General features: G+C 54.3%; 1 protein-coding gene across 2 annotated transcripts in view; it reads left to right on the top strand.

Annotated features, from left to right (window-relative positions):
* Positions 1 to 8800: 8800 nt before the first annotated feature.
* The window catches only part of LOC116958792 (uncharacterized), a 95408-nt gene continuing 86913 nt past the window's right edge, over positions 8801 to 17295 (top strand). The window contains exons 1-3 of one of the 2 annotated variants that reach the window (XM_076057662.1): positions 8801 to 9361; positions 11236 to 11373; positions 14459 to 14536. In XM_076057662.1, the coding sequence (XP_075913777.1) occupies positions 11277 to 11373; positions 14459 to 14536 (175 nt within the window). In that variant the 5' untranslated portion in view covers positions 8801 to 9361; positions 11236 to 11276. Of the gene's footprint in view, positions 9362 to 9403; positions 11374 to 14458; positions 14537 to 17295 lie in introns of those variants that run through there. The other variant, XM_076057661.1, reaches the window with a different exon arrangement.

Here is a 17295-nt window from a genome sequence, read left to right on the forward strand (position 1 = left end):
CGTCTTCACGACGACTGTGTCTGTGTGTCTGTGTGTGTCTGTGTGTGTGTCTGTGTGTGTGTCTGTGTGTGTGTCTCTGTGTGTGTGTCTGTGTGTGTGTCTCTGTGTGTGTGTCTCTGTGTGTGTGTGTGTCACTGTGTGTGTGTGTCAATGCGGTTTCAGGAAAGGGCGGTCCTGCAAAGATGCCATATTTTCTGTCCGTCTGCTACAGCAGAGGTGTAGGGAATTCCAACAAGACCTACATCTCTGCTTTATTGACCTGGTCAAGGCCTATGATACCATCAGTAGGCCTGGGCTCTGGGTCGTTCTTCGTGCTTTTGGAGTACCTGACCCTCTGCTCACGATCATTAAGGACCTTCATGATGGTGAGCGGGCCCGGGTAAAACTACGTGGCCGGGAGTCAGAGCCATTCCCTGTACACCTTGGGGTGCGACAGGGATGTCCTCTGGCTCCCACATTATTTAACATCTATTTTGACCACGTAGTTCGTGAAGCCTTCAATAGCTGTACCGGGGGAATCTCCATATGGTACAGATATAATGGGAGGCTAATCGATGCCCGGGTGCGGTCAAGGGATGGCTCCCTATTGCTCAACCACGTTATGTATGCTGATGACTTGGTAATAGCTGCTCAGTCAGAGGAGGAGTTGGAGACGCTGCTGCTGAGACTGGAGCGTGCCACTAAGAGGTGGGGCCTTACCATCAGCCCCACCAAAACTAAGCACCTGCCTGGGTATTTTGTACCATCGGACACTCCACCCCCACAACTCCCAATCGGTGATGGGGCAGTTGTGGAGAGAGTGGAGAGTTTCCCATACCTGGGCAGTGTGCTTATGACTGGCTCCAGTTTAACAGCAGAGGTCTCACTCCGAATCAGTCGAGCGGCAATATCTTTTCATCGGTTGCGTAACGCTGTGTGGAAGCTACCTGGTCTGTCGCTCCGCACTAAGCTTCAGGTCTTCTCGGCCACGGTCATTCCCTCCCTTCTCTACGCTTGCGAAACGTGGACCCCCCTAATGGAACATCTTCGCCGGTTAGAAACATTTAGGCTGGCCTGCCTACGATCCATCCTGGGTTTAACCAGACTGGATTGTGTGAGGAGCTCACAAATCCTTGAAAGATCTGGGCAGGGTCCCATCGGTGAGCTCCTCCGGCAGGCAAGGCTGCGATGGCTGGGTCATGTAGCCCGCATGCCCAGCCACCGCATGCCGAAACAGCTTTTGTTTGGCCGGATTGAGGGGGCTAAGCGGGCGCGGCACGGGCTAGAGAAGAGATGGAGTGATGTGGTACAGGAGGACGTGGAGCTGAGTGGACTTGCCGATGACTGGTACCAGCGGTATCAAGATCGGCCTCTGTGGAGGAGGCTCGTGAAAGATGCTACTGGGCAGTTGGAGGCAGTCGCCCTCCAACAACAACGGAGGGCGGAGGAGCGACGCTCACAACAGCGAGCGGAGCGCCGGGTGGCTAAAGCACAGCAGGTTGGCACAGTAGGGGGCACAGGTGGTGCATCAGCCAGTCATCTCAGTCAGTCGACCCGTGGCACCTGGGTCTGCCCCGTGACCTCCTGCCAGCGGGCGTTCGACACTTCACGTGGCCTCAGGGTGCACATAGCCTGGCACATGCGTCGTGGTGACGTCACCGCCACTTAGTGGCGAATGGCGGTTGTTGTTGTTGTTGTGTCACTGTGTGTGTGTCTGTGTGTGTGTCTGTGTGTGTGTGTCTGTGTGTGTGTGTGTCTGTGTGTGTGTCTGTGTGTGTGTGTCTATGTGTGTGTGTCTATGTGTGTGTCTGTGTGTGTGTGTGTCTGTGTGTGTGGGGAGCGATAGTGTAGCGGGTAGCGCGCTGCACTATGAACCTGGCGACCCGGGTTCGATTCCCGCTCACGGCCAACACCAGTGACGATTATCTGAACCGGTCCTGGGCCTCCCCTAGGTCGACTCAGCCTCAAATGAGTACCTGGTGCGGTGTGTAAACATTGCCACTGGGGAGACAAAGGCGGTCGGGCGTGGTGCTGGCCACCCACCCCCTCGTGTACCGTTCTGGCCTTCATAGGTGCTCGCTAACAGCACTTGCCCCTACAGTCTGTTACAGGCTATATGGGGGATCTTTGTTTTGATCTTTGTTTGTCTGTGTGTGTGTCTGTGTGTGTGTGTCTGTATGTGTGTGTCTGTGTGTGTGTGTCTGTGTGTGTGTGTGTCTGTGTGTGTGTGTGTGTGTCTGTGTGTGTGTCTGTGTGTGTGTGTCTGTGTGTGTGTGTCTGTGTGTGTGTGTCTGTGTGTGTGTGTGTCTGTGTGTGTGTGTGTCTGTGTGTGTGTGTGTCTGTGTGTGTGTGTCTCTGTGTGTGTCTCTGTGTGTGTGTCTGTGTGTGTGTGTCTGTGTGTGTGTGTCTGTGTGTGTGTCTGTGTGTGTGTGTCTGTGTGTGTGTGTCTGTGTGTGTGTGTGTGTCTATGTGTGTGTGTGTCTATGTGTGTGTGTGTCTATGTGTGTGTGTGTCTATGTGTGTGTGTGTGTGTCTATGTGTGTGTGTGTGTGTCTATGTGTGTGTGTGTCTATGTGTGTGTCTGTGTGTGTGTGTCTGTGTGTGTGTGTCTGTGTGTGTGTGTCTGTGTGTGTGTGTCTGTGTGTGTGTGTGTCTGTGTGTGTGTGTCTGTGTGTGTGTGTCTGTGTGTGTGTCTGTGTGTGTGTCTGTGTGTGTGTCTGTGTGTGTGTGTCTGTGTGTGTGTCTGTGTGTGTGTCTGTCTGTGTGTGTGTGTGTCTCTGTGTGTCTCTGTGTGTGTATTTGTGTGTATTTGTGTGTGTGTCTGTGTGTGGGGCTCCTCCAGAAACAACGAAAAGCCACTACGGGTGGCCACGTGGAATGTTCGAATGCTCACTGCGGAGGAGAGGCTGCCACTCCTCTGTCGGGAGCTGGACCGGTTCCGCCTGGATCTCTGCGGCATTCAGGAGGTCCGGTGGACCGGTTCTGGCTCCTGCCACCATGAGGGGTGGGCAGTCCTCTACTCGGGGCAGCAGACTGCCAAACAATAGGGTGTGGCTCTTCTTTTGAACAAAAGAATGAAGGGGGCGTGGGAGCGTGGCGGTGAGGTGTGGGAAGCTGTAAGCCCCAGGCTACTTTGGGCTCGCCTTCCCATCAACCGGAGGCGAGGAGTGGTGGTCGTGGTTACTTATGCCCCCACCGAAGACGAACATCCGTAGAGGGATGCAGGCAAAGCCGATGAGTCAGATGCCTTCTATGACCTCCTGTCACAGGTGCTGGCTAAAGTGGTCCCTCAGGATAGAGTCATCTTGTTGGGTGACTTCAATGCCCGAGTTGGTCATGATGCTGGCACCTGGTCTGGAGTGATTGGGGGGCATGGGCCAGATAAGCTCAATAACAACGGTAGGAGGCTGCTAGATATTTGTGCAGCCCATGGGCTTGTAATTACCAACACGCTGTTCCGGCATCGGCGCATCCACACAACATCATGGATGCATGCCGGGTCCAAGCAAGAACATCTGCTGGACTACATAGTGACGGACCAGCGGATGCGAACCCATGTCCTTGACACCAGGACCTACCGTGGAGCTGATCTGCCCTCTGACCATCGACTAGTCATCTGTAAGATGCGCCTGCCATTCTTCCACTCCAGCGGTGGGTGTACACCCAGGACCCCATTCTAACCTAAGGTGGCCTGGTCTCAGTTATCTGATGAAAGTTACAAGCGAGAATTTCATCATCGCTTGCGGCTGGGGTTGGCATAATCTCCCACTCCTGATGTCGAGGGTAAATGGGCGAGGTTTAGGACTGTCACTCATGCAGCTGCATTGGCTGCTTTGGGTACGCGGTCCAGACCTCCCCAGAGACCCTGGCTGACAGAGGAGGTGTTCAGGATAGTTGAGAAAAAGCGACAGGCCCACTGTCATCGGCTACAGAATCCCACGTCAGAGAATGAGGAGGCTTACCGCAGCCTTCGCTCGGAGGTTCGGAGAGCCGTGAGGCGCTGCAAGGATGGGTGGTGGTCGCGGGTTGCTGAAGAGATGGAGTCTGCCTCAGTGGCCCGCGATCACAAATCTCTATTTAACTCCACCAAAAAAGTAACCTGCAGCGCCACACCTATTACCATCATTGGGGGAAAAAACGGTGATCCAATCTCTCACCCCCAGGAACTGGTTTGCAGATTTGCCGAGCATTTCTGTGAGGTCCTGGGGGAGGGAAAATCCTTCAGCCAGGAAAACAACGTGGCACAAAGTGGGGATGACCCTGCTGAGGTTGCGGTGCCTCAAATATTGGAAGAAGTCACCCCCTGTGAGTGGCTGGCTGAGGTGCCATCTGTTGAGGAAGTACTGAAGGCGATCCGGAGTTTGAGACCAGGAAAGGCAGCGGGCAGAGATGATCTCCCAAGTGAAATTCTGAGGGAGGGTGGCATTTGTGCACAGACTGCCCTATATGACATCATAACAACAGTCTGGACCACTGGACGGGTTCCGCAGGATTGGAAGGATGCCCTAGTGGTCCCCCTCTTTAAGAAGGGGGACCGCACAGACTGTAATATCTACAGGGGCATCTCACTACTCAGTGTGCCGGGAAAGGTCCTGGCAAGGATTATTCAACATCGCCTTGCCAGGCACGCTGAGGAGAGGCTTGCGGAGCCCCAATGTGGTTTCAGGAAAGGGCGGTCCTGCACAGATGCCATATTTTCTATCCATCTGCTACAGCAGAGGTGTAGGGAATTCCAGCAAGACCTACATCTCTGCTTTATTGACCTGGTCAAGGCCTATGATACCATCAGTAGGCCTGGGCTCTGGGTTGTTCTTCGTGCTTTTGGAGTCCCTGACCCTCTGCTCACGATCATTATGAACCTTCATGATGGTGAGCGGGCCCGGGTAAAACTACGTGGCCGGGAGTCAGAGCCATTCCCTGTATACCTTGGGGTGCGACAGGGATGTCCTCTGGCTCCCACATTATTTAACATCTATTTTGACCACGTAGTTCGTGAAGCCTTCAATAGCTGTACCGGGGGAATCTCCATATGGTACAGATATAATGGGAGGCTGATCGATGCCCGGGTGCGGTCAAGGGATGGCTCCCTATTGCTCAACCACGTTATGTATGCCGATGATTTGGTAATAGCTGCTCATTCAGAGGAGGAGTTGGAGACGCTGCTGCTGAGACTGGAGCGTGCCACTAAGAGATGGGGCCTTACCATCAGCCCCACCAAAACTAAGCACCTGCCTGGGTATTTTGTACCATCGGACACTCCACCCCCACAACTCCCAATCGGTGATGGGGCAGTTGTGGAGAGAGTGGAGAGTTTCCCATACCTGGGCAGTGTGCTTATGACCGGCTCCAGTTTAACAGCAGTAGTCTCACTCCGAATCATTCTTCTGGTCCAACACCAGTGGAGACTGGGCTCTAAGAAAAGCCGTCTCGGGTGTGGACCAATCAAATTCAAGGACAGTGCATATCATTATCAGAGTTGTCTTTTTTGTTTGCATTTTGACTGCTTGTGTTGTGGTTATTGCAAACATAATGCCTTGTATAAAGGTGTCAGTTTTTTGTGCCAGATAAAAGGGTAAAAACCTATTACTATACATTGTATAATATCGTATCCATAGACAAACTTGTTGACTTTTGAGTTGAAGCTATCGTGTTTCCCTTCAACGTGACTTTACCGAAAAAACCAAGAATATAAACTCGTTGACTGTTTATAAAAGTTAATTCACGCTAAGATGCCAGCTAGCAACCTCAGCAAAGATGAGCATTTTGAATTATATAAATTAAAAAGAGGGATGACATTGTAATCCTCTCAGCTGACAAGGGCAATGCCACTGTCATCATGGATAAAATAGAATATAACAACAAAATTCAAGAATTACTCAACGATGGCAGCTACACAAAAATAAAAATAAATCCCACCAACAGCCTCGTCCTACAAACCAACAAAATCATTTCTGATTCAACCGCAATAATTGATCAATCTAAACAGTTCCCGTTAAAACCTTCAGCTGCCAGGCCACCAAGATTATACGCCTTTCCAAAAATGTGTAAAGTAGATACACCCCTTCGTCCCATCGTCTCTACTATCAACTCCCTCACCTACAAACTGGCTTGCTTTCTGTCTGAAAACCTGCGGCTTTTCACTGGAAAAATCACCTCTGCGGTACTAAATTCTACTCACCTGATGTGGTGTCCTTATTCGCCAAAGTTCCTGTACCTGACACATCGCAATCATTGAAGACTTGGTTCATCAAGGACTAAACACTGAGGTACCCCCCCCTGGTGAGACACTGTTTAACCAATACATACTTCACTTGGAATGGAACTTTCTACAAACAAACTGAGGGCACCCCAATGGGCTCCCCCCTATCTCCGGTTGTAGCCAACATTTTCATGGAGAAATTTGAGACTGACGCCATCCAGACTGCCACTCTGCGCCCAACCTTATGGAAGAGGTACGTGGATGACACTTTTGTCATCTGGCCACATGGCCGGCCTGCTCTAGACCAATTCCTCGACCACATCAATTCCATACACCCAGCCATCAGATTTACCATGGAAGTCGAAAAAGATGGCAAGCTACCCTTTTTTGGATGTCCTAATAAAAAAGAGACCTGGTGGTTCAATGAGCCACTCTGTCTACAGGAAAGCTACCCATACGGATGCTTACCTGAAACCGGATTCCCACCACCATCCATCCCAGAAGAATTCCCTCATCAAGACTCTGCACCATAGAGCCCAATGCTATCCGACCAGGAACACATAGCCAGTGAACTCAAGCACGTACACCAAGCCCTTAAGGCTAATTGTTACTCCGACTACACAATCCGCAAAGCTATCACTCCAACCATGAAGAAGGACCCTCTTGAGAAGCCTTTCAAAACCATCACTTTAACCTACATTGCGGGGATCACAAAAAAGATCTCCAAAATCTTGAATAAACACAAGATCCAGGTCCGTTTCAACACATTACATAAAATCCGTGATCTGGTTCTGTCTGTAAAAGATGTGATTCCGGACATACAGTACCCTGGCGTCTACAAACTAAGTTGCCTCTGTGGTAGTAGTTACATTGGAGAAACCAAACGACATGTCTCGGACCGCATTCGTGAACACAAAGCAGACCTAAAACACGGTAGGACCAACACCTCGGCCGTGGCAGATCACTGTTATAATTCAGTAGGCTCACATGACATTGACTTCTCCAAGACAGAGGTTCTTTTGCAAGCCATCTGGCTACCATGAGAGATTCGTTCATGAGGCTATCCACATATACAAACACAGAGACAATTTCAACCGAGAAGATGGATTCTGGCTTAGCAATCATTGGAAGGATTTGATAAACCATTTCGGGTCTTAATTGATTGTTCACGCTTACGGTGGCTTTCAGACCGCATCCATTATTTTCGTCTCCCCCCTCCTCTTTTCCGAACATAGATGGACTCGTCCATTTGAATAACTTCCAAATCGCTCTCTGTGGTGCTAACGTTAAAAATAAACGCCGTTTTTTTCAAATGTTCTTGCTGTGGTTTTCACACCTGGTGATGATTGCTTGTGTTGCAGTCGAAACGTCGTGAGAATTGTATTGTTTTCCAGTTCTATTATTTTATTGTTTCCCTTCTACGTGACTTAACCGAAAGAACCAATAATATACATGTTGTCTGTTGGTGAGTGAGGTGAGTGGATGAGTTTCTGGGTTAGTGAGTGGATGAGTTTATGGGTTAGTGAGTGGATGAGTTTCTGGGTTGGTGAGTGAGTGGATGAGTGAGTGGGTGATTGAGTGAGGGGATGAGTGAGTGAGTGGGTGAGTGGATGATTGAGTGAGTGGGTGAGTGGGTGATTGAGTGAGTGGATGAGTGAGTGGGTGAGTGGGTGAGTGGATGAGTGAGTGAGTGGAAGAGTGAGTGAGTGGGTGAGTGAGTGGGTGATTGAGTGAGTGGATGAGTGAGTGAGTGGATGAGTGAGTGAGTGGATGAGTGAGTGGATGAGTGAGTGAGTGGGTGAGTGAGTGAGTGGGTGAGTGAGTGGATGAGTGAGTGAGTGGGTGAGTGAGTGAGTGAGTGGGTGAGTGGATGAGTGAGTGAGTGGGTGAGTGAGTGAGTGAGTGGGTGAGTGGATGAGTGAGTGGGTGAGTGGATGAGTGAGTTAGTGAGTGGGTGAGTGAGTGGGTGAGTGAGTGGATGAGTGAGTGGGTGAGTGGGTGGGTTGACTGAGTGGTTGAGCGAATGGGTGGGTGATTTGATGGATGAGTAGGTGTGAGTGACAGCAGATGGGTGAGTGAGCAAGTGTGAGGGGGGGGGTGAGTTGATTTCACATCACCCACCCACCCACACCACCCTCCCCCCACCCATACCCCCCACCCTCCCCCCACCCTCTACACCCACCCACACCCCCCACACTCCCCCCACCTTCTACACCCACCCACACACACCACCCTCCCCCCACCTTCCACACCCACCCACACTCGCCACCCTCCCCCCACCTTCTACACCCACCCACACTCACCACCCTCCCCCCCCCACCTTCTACACCCACCCACACCCCTACCCTCCCCCCACCTTCTACACCCACCCACACTCACCACCCCCCACCTTCCCCCCACCTTCTGCACCCACCCACACTCACCACCCTCCCCCCACCTTCTGCACCCACCCACACTCACCACCCTCCCCCCACCTTCTGCACCCACCCACACTCACCACCCCTCACCCTCCCCCACACCACCCTCCCCCCACCCTTCCCCCCACCTCCCCTACCCCCCCTCCCCCAGCTCCCCTCCCCCCACCCTCCCCCCACCTCCCCTACCCCACCCTCTCCCCCACCCACGTGGTTCCGCAGTTGTAGCTAACACGTGGGGTAGAGGTCTCAGCCACCAAACACCTCGCCAGCTACCACACCAAACACCTCGTCAAACACCACACCAGCTACCACGCCAGCTACCACACCAGCTACCACGTCAAACACCACGCCAGCTACCACACCAGCTACCACGTCAAACACCACGCCAGCTACCACACCACACCAACCACCACGCCAGCTACCACGCCAGCTACCACGCCAGCTACCACACCAAACACCACGCCAGCTACCACACCAAACACCACACCAACCACCACGCCAAACACCACACCAACCACCACGCCAAACACCACGCCAGCTACCACACCAAACACCACACCAACCACCACACCAAACACCACACCAGCTACCACACCAAACACCACGCCAGCTACCACACCAAACACCACGCCAGCTACCACACCAACTACCACACCAACTACAACATCAATCACCACGCCAGCCACCACGAGAACGAGGGTAGTAGTCTAATCATTGATCGCGGTAACATTGCGGTAATGTCGAGTGCGAGTTAACACGTTGACCGGTTGGTAGCAGCACGGATACCCCTAGCACACACACACGGGGAGAGAGACACGGAGAGAGAGAGAGACACGGGGAGAGAAAGAGACACGGGGAGAGAGAGACACGGGGAGAGAGAGACACGGGGAGAGAGAGAGAGAGACACGGGGAGAGAGACACGGGGGGAGAGAGAGAGACACGGGGAGAGAGAGAGACACGGGGAGAGAGAGACACGGGGAGAGACACGGGGAGAGAGAGACACGGGGAGAGACACGGGGAGAGAGAGACACGGGGAGAGAGAGAGACACGGGGAGAGAGAGCGAGAGACACGGGGAGAGAGAGAGACACGGGGAGAGACACGTGGAGAGACAGAGAGAGACACGGAGAGAGAGACACGCGGGGAGAGACACACGGGGAGAGACACACGGGGAGAGAGAAACGGGGAGAGAGACACGGGGAGAGAGACACGGGGAGAGAGACACGGGGAGAGAGACACGGGGAGAGACAGAGAGAGACACGGGGAGAGACACGGAGAGAGAGACACACGGGGAGAGACACACGGGGAGAGACACGGGGAGAGAGAGACACGGTGAGAGACACGGAGAGAGAGACACAGGGAGAGAGAGACACGGGGAGAGAGACAGAGTGAGTGACAGAGTGAGAGAGACAGAGTGACAGAGTGGCAGTGAGAGTGGCAGAGTGAGAGAGAGAGAAACAGAGTGATAAGAGAGTGATAAGAGAGTGAGTGACAGAGTGATTGACAGAGTGAGTGACAGTGAGAGTGGCAGAGTGACTGAGTGAATGACTGAGTGAGTGACAGAGTGAGAGAGACAGAGTGACAGAGTGAGTGACAGAGTGAGTGACAGAGAGAGTGACATTGAGAGTGACTGAGTGAGAGACAGTGAGAGTGGCTGAGTGACTGAGTGAGAGAGACAGAGTGAGTGACAGTGAGAGTGGCTGAGTGACTGAGTGAGAGAGACAGAGAGACAGAGTGAGAGACAGAGTGAGTGACAGTGAGAGTGGCTGAGTGACTGAGTGAGAGAGACAGAGTGAGAGTCAGAGAGACAGAGTGAGAGACAGAGTGAGTGACAGTAAGAGTGGCAGAGTGACTGAGTGAGAGAGACAGAGTGAGAGTCAGAGAGACAGAGTGACTGAGAGAGACAGAGTGAGTGACAGAGAGAGTGACATTGAGAGAGACTGAGTGAGAGAGACAGAGTGAGAGTCAGAGAGACAGAGTGACTGAGTGAGAGAGACAGAGTGACATTGAGAGAGACAGAGTGACTGAGTGAGAGAGACAGAGTGAGTGACATTGAGAGAGAGAGTGAGAGTCAGAGAGACAGAGTGACTGAGAGAGACAGAGTGAGTGACAGTGAGAGTGACTGAGTGAGAGTCAGAGACAGAGTGACTGAGTGAGTGACAGTGAGAGAGACAGAGTGACTGAGTGAGAGAGACAGAGTGAGTGACATTGAGAGAGAGAGTGAGAGTCAGAGAGACAGAGTGAGAGTCAGAGAGACAGAGTGACTGAGTGAGAGAGACAGAGTGAGTGACAGTGAGAGAGACAGAGTGAGTGACAGTGAGAGAGACAGAGTGAGTGACAGTGAGAGTGACAGAGTGACTGAGTCAGAGAGACAGAGTGAGTGACAGTGAGAGAGACAGAGTGAGAGTCAGAGAGACAGAGTGACTGAGTGAGAGAGACAGAGTGACAGTGAGAGAGACAGAGTGACAGAGTGAGTGACAGTGAGAGTGACAGAGTGACTGAGTGAGAGAGACAGAGTGAGTGACAGTGAGAGTGGCTGAGTGGCTGAGTGACAGAGTGAGTGACATTGAGAGTGAGAGTCAGAGAGCGTTCAGACGGTCGACGAGCAGAGGCGGCGAGCCGGCAGTGTTTTGTTGTTGTAGCGACTCAGCAGACATTGCCGTTCAACCCGAACTGAGGGGCAATGTTGGAGGGTCTCGTGGCGTGGATAATCAACACGTACGTCGGGAAGTACGTCGAGAATCTCAACACCGACCAGCTCTCCCTCGGCCTCCTGCGGGGTGAGTCTCGGCGCGCCGCGGCTGGGGGTTCTAGGAAAGTCGGGAAAAGCCTTTTGTGTAGGCCTCAACACTAACGTGGGGAAGTACGTCGAGAATGTCAACACCGACCAGCTCTCCCTCGGCCTCCTGTGAGGTGAGTCTCACCGCGGCTAGGGGGCCTAGGAAAGTCGGGAAAAGCCTTTCGTGTAGGCCTCAACACATACGCGGGGACGTACGTCGAGAATCTCAACACCGGTCAGCTCTCCCTCGGCCTCCTGCGGGGTGAGTCTCGGCGCGCCGCGGCTGGGGATACTAGGAAAGTCGGGAAAAGCCTTTTGTGCAGGCCTCAACACGTACGTCGGGAAGTACGTCGAGAATTTCAACACCGACCAGCTCTGGTCTCGGCCTCCTGCGAGGTGAGTCTCACCGCGGCTAGGGGACCTAGGAAAGTCGGGAAATGCCTTTCGTGTAGGCCTCAACACATACGCGGGGACGTACACGTCGAGAATCTCAACACCGACCAGCTCTCCCTCGGCCTCCTGCGGGGTGAGTCAAGGCGCGCCGCTGCTAGGGGTTCTAGGAAAGTCGGGAAAAGCCTTTGGTGTAGGCCTCAACACGTACGCGGGGACGTACGTAGAGAATCTCAACACCGACCAGCTCTCCCTCGGCCTCCTGCGAGGTGAGTCTCACCGCGGCTAGGGGGCCTAGGAAAGTCGGGAAAAGCCTTTCGTGTAGGCCTCAATACGTACGCGGGGAAGTACGTCGAGAATCTCAACACCGACCAGCTCTTCCTTGGCCTCCTGCGGGGTGAGTCTCGGCGCGCCGGGGGTAGGGGGCCTAGGAAAGTCGGGAAAAGCCTTTCGTGTAGGCCTCAACACTAACGTGGGGAAGTAGGTCGAGAATCTCAACACCGACCAGCTCTCGGCCTCCTGCGGGGTGAGTCTCGGCACGCTGGTGATAGGGGGCCTAGGAAAGTCGGGAAAAGCCTTTCCTGTAGGCCTCGCGCGACCTCTTAAGGATTGCACGGCTTTAAATATAAAAGCGCATATTACAAGACATTTATTAAAGTTTGCTACCCTTCCCAGGGTGTTAAAGATGTACAAGGTTTGTATTGTTATGAGTATACCGGCGAATTTAGAAGGCAGTGCCTGCGGTACGGCACAAACTTGGGGCTGGTGTTAAGATCTTAATCGCCTTGATTTCCGTAAATGTATTGATTTCCGTAAATGTATTGCTTCGGTATAGATTTGGACGTTCACAATTCCGCGTGGTCCGTCTGAGGTGGAGATGGAGCATTGGAACTACAATTAGTTTGCCATTATAATCAGTAGTGTCTATGGGTTCTGTGTGGTGGTGATGAGTCTATGGGTCTCTGTGTGGTGGTGATGAGTCTATGGGTCTCTGTGTGGTGGTGAGTCTATGGGTCTCTGTGTGGTGATGAGTCTATGGGTCTCTGTGTGGTGATGAGTCTATGGGTCTCTGTGTGGTGGTGATGAGTCTGTGGGTCTCTGTGTGGTGGTGGTGAGTCTATGGTTCTCTGTGTGGTGGTGATGAGTCTATGGGTCTCTGTGTGGTGGTGGTGAGTCTATGGGTCTCTGTGTGGTGGTGATGAGTCTATGGGTCTCTGTGTGGTGGTGGTGAGTCTATGGGTCTCTGTGTGATGGTGAGTCTATGGGTCTCTGTGTGGTGGTGGTGAGTCTATGGGTCTCTGTGTGGTGGTGATGAGTCTATGGGTCTCTGTGTGGTGGTGGTGAGTTTATGGGTCTCTGTGTGGTGGTGGGGAGTTTATGGGTCTCTGTGTGGTGGTGATGAGTCTATGGGTCTCTGTGTGGTGGTGATGAGTCTATGTGTCTCTGTGTGGTGGTGATGAGTCTATGGGTCTCTGTGTGGTGGTGGTGAGTCTATGGGTAATGTATTTAGACATCTCTAAGGTTTATGCACCCTCGGAACGAGTTTGATTAACTCCCTCATTCACCCACCCACCACGAATTGACTCAACCTTTCACTCACCTACTCACTCACCCAGTCACTCACCCACCCACTCACTCACCAACTCACTCACCCACTGACTTATTGACTCACCCAATCACTCACCCACTCATCCACCCACTCACTCACCCACCCACTCACCCCCTCATTCACCCACCCACTCACTCGTTCACTCACGCACTCACTAACCCACTCACCCACCCGCTCAATCACCCACCCACTCACTTAACTACTTACTCAACCACTCACTCACTCACCCTCCCATACACACACTCACTCACCCACTCACTCACCCACCCATCCACACACTCACCCACTTACTCACTCATCCATTCACTCACCCAGTCTCTCACCCACTAACTCATTCTCTGCCGCTGTTACACAGCCCTGCTAGAGGCTACCTGGGGGAGCTTTGTCTGTCTCAGCACTTGCCCCCACAGCCCTGCTAGAGGCTACCTGGGGGAGCTTTGTCTGTGTCTCAGCACTTGCCCCTACAGCCCTGCTAGAGGCTACCTGGGGGAGCTTTGTCTGTGTCTCAACACTTGCCCCTACAGCCCTGCTAGAGGCTACCTGGGGGAGCTTTGTCTGTGTCTCAGCACTTGCCCCTACAGCCCTGCTAGAGGCTACCTGGGGGAGCTTTGTCTGTGTCTCAGCACTTGCCCCTACAGCCCTGCTAGAGGCTACCTGGGGGAGCTTTGTCTGTGTCTCAGCACTTGCCCCTACAACCCTGCTAGAGTCAACCTGGGGGAGCTTTGTCTGTGTCTCAGCACTTGCCCCTTGCCCCTACAGCCCTGCTAGAGGCTACCTGGGGGAGCTTTGTCTGTGTCTCAGCACTTGCCCCTACAGCCCTGCTAGAGGCTACCTGGGGGACCTTTGTCTGTGTCTCAGCACTTGCCCCTGCAGCCCTGCTAGAGGCTACCTGGGGGAGCTTTGTCTGTGTCTCAGCACTTGCCCCTGCAGCCCTGCTAGAGGCTACCTGGGGGACCTTTGTCTGTGTCTCAGCACTTGCCCCTACATCCCTGCTAGAGGCTACCTGGGGGACCTTTGTCAGTGTCTCAGCACTTGCCCCTGCAGCCCTGCTAGAGGCTACCTGGGGGACCTTTGTCTGTGTCTGCAGGCGAATTGGAACTCGAGAACTTGCCCCTCAAGAAAGATGTCCTCCGAGGCCTCCACCTTCCCTTCGACGTCCAGTCAGGTGGGTGGGTGGATGAGTGGGTGGGTGGGTGGGTTGGTGAGTGGGTGGGTGGGTGGGTTGGTGAGTGGGTGGGTGGGTTGGTGAGTGGGTGGGTGGGTGGGTTGGTGAGTGGGTGGGTGGGTGGGTTGGTGAGTGGGTGGGTGGGTGGGTTGGTGAGTGGGTGGGTGGGTGGGTTGGTGAGTGGGTGGGTGGGGTGGTGAGTGGGTGTGTGGGGTGGTGAGTGGGTGGGTGGGTTAGTGAGTGGGTGGGTGGGGTGGTGAGTGGGTGGGTGGGGTGGTGAGTGGGTGGGGTGGTGAGTGGGTGGGTGGGGTGGTGAGTGGGTGGGTGGGGTGGTGAGTGGGTGGGTGGGGTGGTGAGTGGGTGGGTTGGTGGGTGGGTGAGTGGGTGGGTGGGTTGGTGGGTGGGTGGGGTGGTGAGTGGGTGGGTGGGGTGGTGAGTGGGTGGGTGGGTGGGGTGGTGAATGGGTGGGTGGGTGGGGTGGTGAGTGGGTGGGTGGGGTGGTGAGTGGGTGGGTGGGGTGGTGAGTGGGTGGGTTGGTGGGTGGGTGAGTGTCTCTCTCACCGTGTCTCTGTGCCAGGCTTTGTTAGTAAGGTGTTTCTGTGTCTGTCTCTATGTGTCTCTCTGTCACCGCATCTCTCTCACCGTGTCTCTATCACCGTGTCTCTCTCTCCCCGTGTCTATCTCCGTGTCTCTCTCACCGTGTCTCTCTCACCGTGTCACTCACCGTGTCTCTCACCGTGTCTCTCTTACCGTGTCTCTCTCCGTGTCTCTCTCCCCGTGTCTCTCTCTCTGTGTCTCTCTCACCGTGTCTCTCTCTCACCGTGCCTCTCTCCCCGTGTCTCTCCCTGTGTCTCTCTCACCATGTCTCTCTCACCGTGTCTCTCTCACCGTGTCTCTCTCTGTGTCTCTCTCACCGTGTCTCTCTCACCGTGTCTCTCTCACCGGGTCTCTCTCTCCCCGTGTCTCTCTCTCCGTGTCTCTCTCACCGTGTCTCTCTCTCACCGTGTCTCTCTCACCGTGCCTCTCTCCCCGTGTCTCTCTCTGTGTCTCTCTCACCGTGTCTCTCTCACCGTGTCTCACCGTGTCTCACCGTGTCTCTCTCTCACCGTGTCTCTCTCACCGTGTCTCTCTCACCATGTCTCCCCGTGTCTCTCTCTCACCGTGTCTCTCTCACCGTGTCTCTCTCCCCGTGTCTCTCTCTCCGTGTCTCTCTCCCCGTGTCTCTCTCTCACCGTGTCTCTCACTCACCGTGTCTCTCTCTCACCGTGTCTCACCGTGTCTCTCTCTCACCGTGTCTCTCTCACCGTGTCTCTCTCCCCGTGTCTCTCTCACCGTGTCTCACCGTATCTCACCGTGTCTCTCTCTCACCGTGTCTCTCTCACCGTGTCTCTCTCTCACCGTGTCTCACCGTGTCTCTCTCTCACCGTGTCTCTCTCTCCGTGTCTCTCTCTCACCGTGTCTCTCTCCCCGTGTCTCCTCGTCTCCAGGCTTAGTCTGCAAGGTGTCTCTCTCTCACCGTGTCTCTCACCGTGTCTCTCTCCCCGTGTCTCTCTCTCACCGTGTCTCTCTCCCCCCGTGTCTCCAGGCTTAGTCAGCAAGGTGTCTCTCTCTCCCCGTGTCTCTCACCGTCTCTCTCACCGTGTCTCTCTCTCACCGTGTCTCTCTCCCCGTGTCTCCTCGTCTCCAGGCTTAGTCAGCAAGGTGTCTCTCTCTCACCGTGTCTCTCATTGTGTCTCTCTCCCCATGTCTCTCTCTCACCGTGTCTCTCTCTCCCCCCGTGTCTCCAGGCTTAGTCAGCAAGGTGTCTCTGCGCGTGCCTCTGAGCGCCGCCCGCTCCCAGCCTTGGCTGCTCCGGGTCACCCCGTGTCTCTCTCACTGTGTCTCTCTCCCCGTGTCTCCCCGTGTCTCTCTCACCGTGTCTCTCACCGTGTCTCTCTCTCACCGTGTCTCACCCTCTCTCTCTCTCACCGTCTCTCTCTCACCGTGTCTCTCTCTCACCGTGTCTCCCCGTGTCTCTCTCTCCCCGTGTCTCCCCGTGTCTCCTCGTCTCCAGGCTTAGTCAGCAAGGTGTCTCTCTCTCACCGTGTCTCTCTCCCCGTGTCTCCCCGTGTCTCTCTCTCCCCCCGTGTCTCCAGGCTTAGTCAGCAAGGTGTCTCTCTCACCGTGTCTCTCCCCGTGTCTCTCCGTGTCTCTCTCTCCCCGTGTCTCCAGGCTTAGTCAGCAAGGTGTCTCTCTCTCACCGTGTCTCTCCCCGTGTCTTTCCGTGTCTCTCTCTCCCCGTGTCTCCAGGCTTAGTCAGCAAGGTGTCTCTCTCTCACCGTGTCTCTCCCCGTGTCTCTCCGTGTCTCTCTCTCCCCGTGTCTCCAGGCTTAGTCAGCAAGGTGTCTCTCTCTCACCGTGTCTCTCCCCGTGTCTCCCCGTGTCTCTCTCTCCCCGTGTCTCCAGGCTTAGTCAGCAAGGTGTCTCTCTCTCACCGTGTCTCTCCCCGTGTCTCCCCGTGTCTCTCTCTCCCCGTGTCTCCATGCTTAGTCAGCAAGGTGTCTCTCTCTCACCGTGTCTCTCCCCGTGTCTCTCCGTGTCTCTCTCTCCCCGTGTCTCCAGGCTTAGTCAGCAAGGTGTCTCTCTCTCACCGTGTCTCTCCCCGTGTCTCCCCGTGTCTCTCTCTCCCCGTGTCTCCAGGCTTAGTCAGCAAGGTGTCTCTCTCTCACCGTGTCTCTCCCCGTGTCTCTCTCTCCGTGTCTCTCTCCCCGTGTCTCCCC

The sequence above is a fragment of the Petromyzon marinus genome, chromosome 83, assembly GCF_048934315.1.
Source record: "Petromyzon marinus isolate PM22_M1 ecotype Great Lakes invasive population chromosome 83, UKy_Petmar_22M1.pri1.0, whole genome shotgun sequence".
Classification (NCBI taxonomy): domain Eukaryota; kingdom Metazoa; phylum Chordata; class Hyperoartia; order Petromyzontiformes; family Petromyzontidae; genus Petromyzon; species Petromyzon marinus.